The 6,000-nt window shown below is 49.8% G+C and overlaps 1 protein-coding gene across 2 annotated transcripts in view; it reads right to left on the bottom strand.

Moving 5' to 3' along the window:
• Positions 1-1,537: 1,537 nt before the first annotated feature.
• CHRM4 (cholinergic receptor muscarinic 4) overlaps positions 1,538-6,000 on the bottom strand; it is a 48,275-nt gene continuing 43,812 nt past the window's right edge. The window contains exons 2-3 of one of the 2 annotated variants that reach the window (XR_014165830.1): positions 2,305-5,087; positions 1,538-2,241 (exon numbers count right to left, since the gene is read on the bottom strand). Coding sequence is in view for 1 of the 2 variants with exons in the window: in XM_081901479.1 (XP_081757605.1) it covers positions 3,640-5,087 (1,448 nt within the window). In the remaining variant the exon portion in view is untranslated. Of the gene's footprint in view, positions 5,088-6,000 lie in introns of both variants that reach the window. The other variant, XM_081901479.1, reaches the window with a different exon arrangement.

Raw genomic sequence — 6,000 nt, 5'->3', positions numbered from 1 at the left:
GTTCTAATATTATGAGATGTGGGGGAACCATAGAGTTGAAAGAGACCCTGAGGATCATCTAGTCCTACCCTCTACAATGCAGGAAAATGCAGTTGTCAAATATGGGGACTGAACCTGCAACCTTGGCGTTATCAGCACCACACTCTAACCAACTGAGGGAAGCTTTTAATGTTTGATGTATTACGGTATTTTAATATTTTTTTGGAAGCTGCCCAGAGTGGCTGGGGAAGCCCAGCCAGATGGGCGGGGTATAAATAATAAATTTTATTATTATTATTATTATTATTATTATTATTATTATTATTCAGGCCCTCCAAACCTTTCCCACTTTCTCTATGCCTGCATAATTTTACGTACCTCTACCATATTATCTCTTACATTTTCCCTAAACTGAAAAGCTGCAGACACCAAATCCCATTTATTACAACTGGATTGGTGCAAAATATATTTGTCTTCCCTTCTAGGATCTGTTCACACCGCACCTTATCTTTCTCTCCGCTCACCATTGTATCCCAGTGGCCTCTTACTTCCATGATGACACATCTTGCCCTTCTGCCTCCCTGCAACTCCTCTCCCATGTGGGTCAAGTGACCTAGATTGGGAAACTCTTGGCACTGAAGCTGCCCTAACCTCTCAACCTCTTGGTGGAGGCAGCTGTTGTAGGTTTAGGCGGCTATTCTGCTGAGGCCAGCAAAAGAGCCTCCACATGGTCAGGAGTGCAGGCATGCTGCCCAGTCAGTACCTATTGACAAAGGGGCCTCTGAGGGTCTTTGTGTTCCTGCAGGGACAGCTGCCTGAATGCCTGCCCATCCCTCCTCGCTCTCCCCCCAGTGCACCCCTTCGCTGATCAGAACAAAATCCCTGCCCCAGGCGCTTGAGCTCCCTAGAATTCCTCAGTTAATGCGGCATAATTGCTACCAGACCTGCACAGGGCTGGAAATGCTGCAGGAAGATTGGAACCAGACTGGGGCAGGGGAAGCTCCCTTGGGCAGACAGCGTGCAGGGCAGTGCCCAGCTAACCTGGGTCAAAGTGCGGGTTGAGTCTCCAGGGGTCCCAGAGGAGCTCATTCAGGATCGGTCCCAAAGCCATGAAAACTTGACAGAGAGTCACCCTCTTCAGATCCATCCCATTACTTTGGCCGAGTGAGGCGTCCATTTCCTTTTGCCCAGGGAACCCTCTAATCACAGGAAAGGATCATTTGTGGGCTCCTGTGGGGGCAGGTTTCCTGCCTCGACCCAGCAGAAGAAGCTTGCAAGGTTTACTCAGCACATTCCATGCTGGAGAGGAAAAGTCTGGCGTCCTTGTCAATCGGCAATGATTCTTGCACTCAACCAGGAACTTCTCATAAACCATTGGGCTTTTGGGATGGGGCTGATGGAAGATGGAGCCCATGACACTGAGAGGGCTACAGAGCCCCATCCTTGTTTCATAATTTCAAATTTAATCCACTTTATGCCTAAACTGCTTGCGTGCGAGTATTGAAAGAGGACCAAAAGAAATGACCCAAAGAGCTAATATATTTACTTCAATTACTTTATTGGTTTAAGTGGGGCCGGCTGTTAGTTGTAACAATTAAAAAAACCTGCAAGGCATTTGGGGCAACATGATGCAAATTATTCTAAAGGCAGTGGCAGTATGGCTGCCTCCCCAGCAAAATGAAGCAGCAGCCTTTGGCCAACTACAATGGCGTCTCGCAGGCTGGGAGTCCTTCACCATGAGACGGAGACTTCCGTGCCTGTGTACACTGGCCCAGTCTATGCCAGGTCCTTGATCTGCATTTCTCGCTGAGGTGCCTGAGGGTGCAGATACCCTCTGGGCTCTGGAGAAACTGAGCAACAGCTGGAATGGGTTGTTCTGTGCTGGACATCATGAATATCCTGGGATTTAGGCTGTACACTTTACACTGGAGCCCACATGCTGAGGACTCCATGACGACACCGACTAGAAGGGAGGTCAAGTCCATTTACAAAGCTCAGTGGCTATCTTCTTGATATGCCCACAGGCACTTGGAGCAGAAGCAAGCAGGGAGGTCTCTAGTTTCCCTCCCCCAGCCCCTATAAGCAGGGATGAAGAAACTGCAGCCCTCCAGCAGTTGCTGCACTACAACTCCCATCATCCATGCTGGCTGCAGCTGATGGGAGCTGGAGTCCAACATCATGATGAGGGTCACCTGTTGCCCATTCCTACCCTACAGAGAAGCCTTTCCCAACCACGGGTTCCCAGACAGTCTCAGACTACAACTCCCATTATCCCTGACCGCTGGGCATGCTGGCTAGTAATGATGGGAGTTGTAGTCCAACAACATCTTGGAACCCAAGGTTGAGAAAGGCTTCTACAGAGGAATCAAAAATCTCTTCGGTAAAGGCGCCTCCCTTAACCAAGTGCTTGGAGCCAGGAGGACACTGTGGTGCAGCTGGCATCTAAAAAAAGCAACCCAAAATGAAGGGAAACCCTGTTTACATTAAAAGAGGCTACATGGCCTTTGAAAGTCTCCCCAGTACAGGAATATCCCGCTATCGCAGATGCCTGGTGCAACGTTATCCTCCAAGGGCCTTGTCAAGCATTTGCCGCCTCAAGGACAGTCGCTCTTCACATCGACACAAATACCTTTGTAGAAGCATTTCCCTTGGCATGTGGTCAAAAATGTCACAGTGCTGACTCTGTCTCTCTGTGCGTGCGCACATGTGCCGTTTGCGATTTTTTATTGTTCAAAACAACTCAGGTGTGTCATTGTTTCAAGGTAGGAGTGAGTCGCTCCGTTCAGCAGGCTGGCTGGCGGGCACAGCTGCCGGCCACGGGGAGACAAGATGGAGTCAGCACAGGATGAAAGTTCCTTAGGAAGCCTCTTAAGCAGGCAGGTTTGGTTCCAGCTGTAGAATACTCTCCCTGAGGGGAACAAATCCCACTGGAAACTCAACCGGGAAAAGGGCTAGGATGCATGAAAGGGATTAAGTGTGCCTTGGTTGGTCATCTAGCCTGAGCATGCCCAGCCTAAGGCTCCAAGCAGAATCCACTGCCAGCTTGGTGGCTGGCGATGAGACAGTCCCCTTCTGTCTGCACATTCATAGTTTATGATTTTGTTAGCATTGCTGAACCTTCCCTCTCTCTCTCTCTCTCTCTCTCTCTCTCTCTCTCTCTCACACACACACACACACACACACACACTCATACACACTCATACACACCACAAGTGCAAAACCACCAAGACATCCATGGAAGGGAATAACTTCCATTTACATGTTTGTGTGTCCCACTTAGCACATCAGCATAGGCATCAGAAGGGGACACGGCTTTTATCTAGTGATATCAAAGGTTAATGGAAGTTCAGCCAGCATTTCAGGAGGAACAAGGCAGGGAGTGGGATCCACGAAGTCTGTCCATGACGCCTTATTGCAGCATCCAGTCCCTGACTTATTTCTCCTTCGTTTTCTGGAGAAGCACAGTCAGGGGTCGTAGAGGCGCAAGGACTGCTTTGTGACTTGAAGGCCGATCAGGATTAAAAGGGTTGTGTCTTATCTCTGGTTTTGATTTTGCATTTGGTGAAAGGCTCTCTCTGGAATCCAGTGACACAGTTGCAGCAGTACATCTGTCTGGTTGGAGAATAAAAGAACAAGTCTCCACAACACCCCGCCTCCAGATTATCTTGCCGTGCCGATGTTCCTGTACTGACACATGAGAAGGTGCTTAAAGGTTTTCTTGAAGGTGGCGTTGCAAAGAGCGTAACAAGCTGGGTTGATGGTACTGTTGACATAGCACAGCCAGTACCCGATGTACCAGACCGTGTCAGGGACACAATAATCGCAGAAGGTATTAATGAGGACCATCACATTGTAAGGCGTCCATGTCAGGATGAAGGCCAGTAAGATGGCAAAGATGGTTCTGGTGACTTTCTTCTCCCGGGCTGCCATTTGACGCTTCTTCCTGACCTGACTCCTGGCAATGCTAGCAAATTTCCTGGCAACGTTCGCCGGGCGGCTGTTGGACAAGGTGATTGGAGTGGAGCTGGCGTCTTTGTCTGGGACAATCTCAATGGCGGTGACACATTCAGTTCCGGTTTGCTTTGTGACAATCTTGATTTTGGACCACTTGGAGGCAGGGTTAAGCCGTGTCGGGGCTGGACTCTGCCCTTGATCAGCTGGTGCAATTTCCAGCACTGGCTTCTCTTTGTTGGTCTGGGTGATGCTCACCGTGCTGGATTCATTGGACGTCTCCTTCTCCTCCTGGTGGCCAGTGGTCTCTGACTGCTGTAAGGGCTGCTCTTCTACTTTCCCGTTTTTCGCCTCCTCCTTCACCTCCGCCGCTTTCTTCGGAGAGTTGTTGTTATTCTGCTTGACCAGAGGGCTCTTCAGGAAGCCAAGTGACTTGGACTTCTTCTCCTTCTTGCTCTCAGGCTTGTGTCTTCTGATGCGGCTCCGGCTGGCCAGCGAAATGTGGATGTAGAGCACAGTCATGATGACCACGGGGAGGTAGAAAGCCGCGATGGCTGTGCCAAAGGTCACCGCCGGGTTGGAGAGGAACTGGATGTAACACTGCTCTTTCTCAACTGTCCTCTCCCCAACAATGAACTGCCAAAACAAGATGGCGGGCGCCCAGAGGATAAAGGACAATATCCAAGCGACTGCAATCATCAGCCCTGCCATTTTGGTTGTCCGCCTAGCTGGGTAGGTCAGGGGCTTGGTGACACAGAAGTAGCGGTCAAAACTGATGATGAGCAAGTTCATGACAGAGGCGTTGCTCACCACGTAGTCCAGAGCCAGCCAGAGGTCACAGACCACAGCCCCTAGTGGCCAATAGCCCTTGATGATGTAGACTGTGTAGAGGTTCATGGAAAAGACTCCAATTATCAGGTCAGCACAGGCCAAGCTGAAGAGGAAGTAGTTGTTGACAGTCTGAAGCTGGCGGTTCACTTTGATGGACAGCATGACCAAGATATTCCCTACCACGGTGACAAGGCTAAGCGACCCTGTGACGGTGGCTATGAAGACCATCTCCACCGTCTTATACTTGGGGGTGTCCTCCTTGGTGAAGTTGTCGTTGGTGAAGTTGGGCATCTTTATCAGCTGAGAAGACAAGTTGTATGCAGAATCTGCAGAAAGAGAGGCAGGGAGAGAAAGACATTGAAGAAATATTATGCATCTGCAACACTCGGTCAGGAACGTCAGTGTGGTGCAAGCCTTAAAGGGTCAGATGAGAAGTGGGGAGACCCAGGTTTGGATCCCCACTCAGTAATGAAGCTCATACCTTGGCCCTGTTGACTAACTAGTCCAGGCTTTAAGACCTGGAGCAATACCTTGTTGAAAGGTATCTGTGCACTTCCATCTCCTAGACTTGGTCTGTGTTTGAAGCACATGACTTCCCCCTTCCCAAATCCTGGGAACTGTAGTTTGTTAAGGCTGCTGGGAACTGTAGCACTGTGGGGGCTAGTTCCTGGGATTTTTTGGGTGATGCCATGGGCTTTAAAGGTCTAGTGTGTATGCAGCCTCAGAAAACATTTCAACCTGGCCAGCCTGCAGAGCAATAGATAAAGCAAACCTGAACGTTACTACCAGGAAGTTGCAGGAGGGCGCTAAGCAAACTGGGAAAGAAGCCAGTGTCCTGTTCCACCCCTGGACGGATTGTCAGCTCGGCCAGAACAGTCGTGTCTCTTCAAAGCCCAGCATTTTCCCAGGCCTGTGTTATCTTTAACCCATGTCTGAAAAATCCTTCAGTACTGTTTCCATCTGCCCCCAAATCTCTCCGGCCCTCTCCAAGGGAGTTATTTATGACAGCAGCTTGCCTGGTGGAGTGGGGCAGCCTCAGAAGGAGCTCACAACCTTTTTCAAATTATTTCATGAGTTTATGTAGATGCACAGAGCTCCAGAGAAAACAAGTGAGATTGGGGAGGGGGGTTGTGACCATCTAATAGGCCAGTGGATCCTGCATTCTGTAAGGTTTTGCTGAGGGGAGCCCACCCTCTGCTGGATATTCTTGGTATTGTACCATTGCAGTCAGCAGCCCGA

This window comes from Podarcis melisellensis, assembly GCF_964234715.1.
Source record: "Podarcis melisellensis genome assembly, chromosome: 1".
In the NCBI taxonomy this organism is placed as follows: domain Eukaryota; kingdom Metazoa; phylum Chordata; class Lepidosauria; order Squamata; family Lacertidae; genus Podarcis; species Podarcis melisellensis.
The sequence above is the reverse complement of the archived record's forward strand: the minus strand, read 5'-3'. Positions and strand labels throughout refer to the sequence as shown.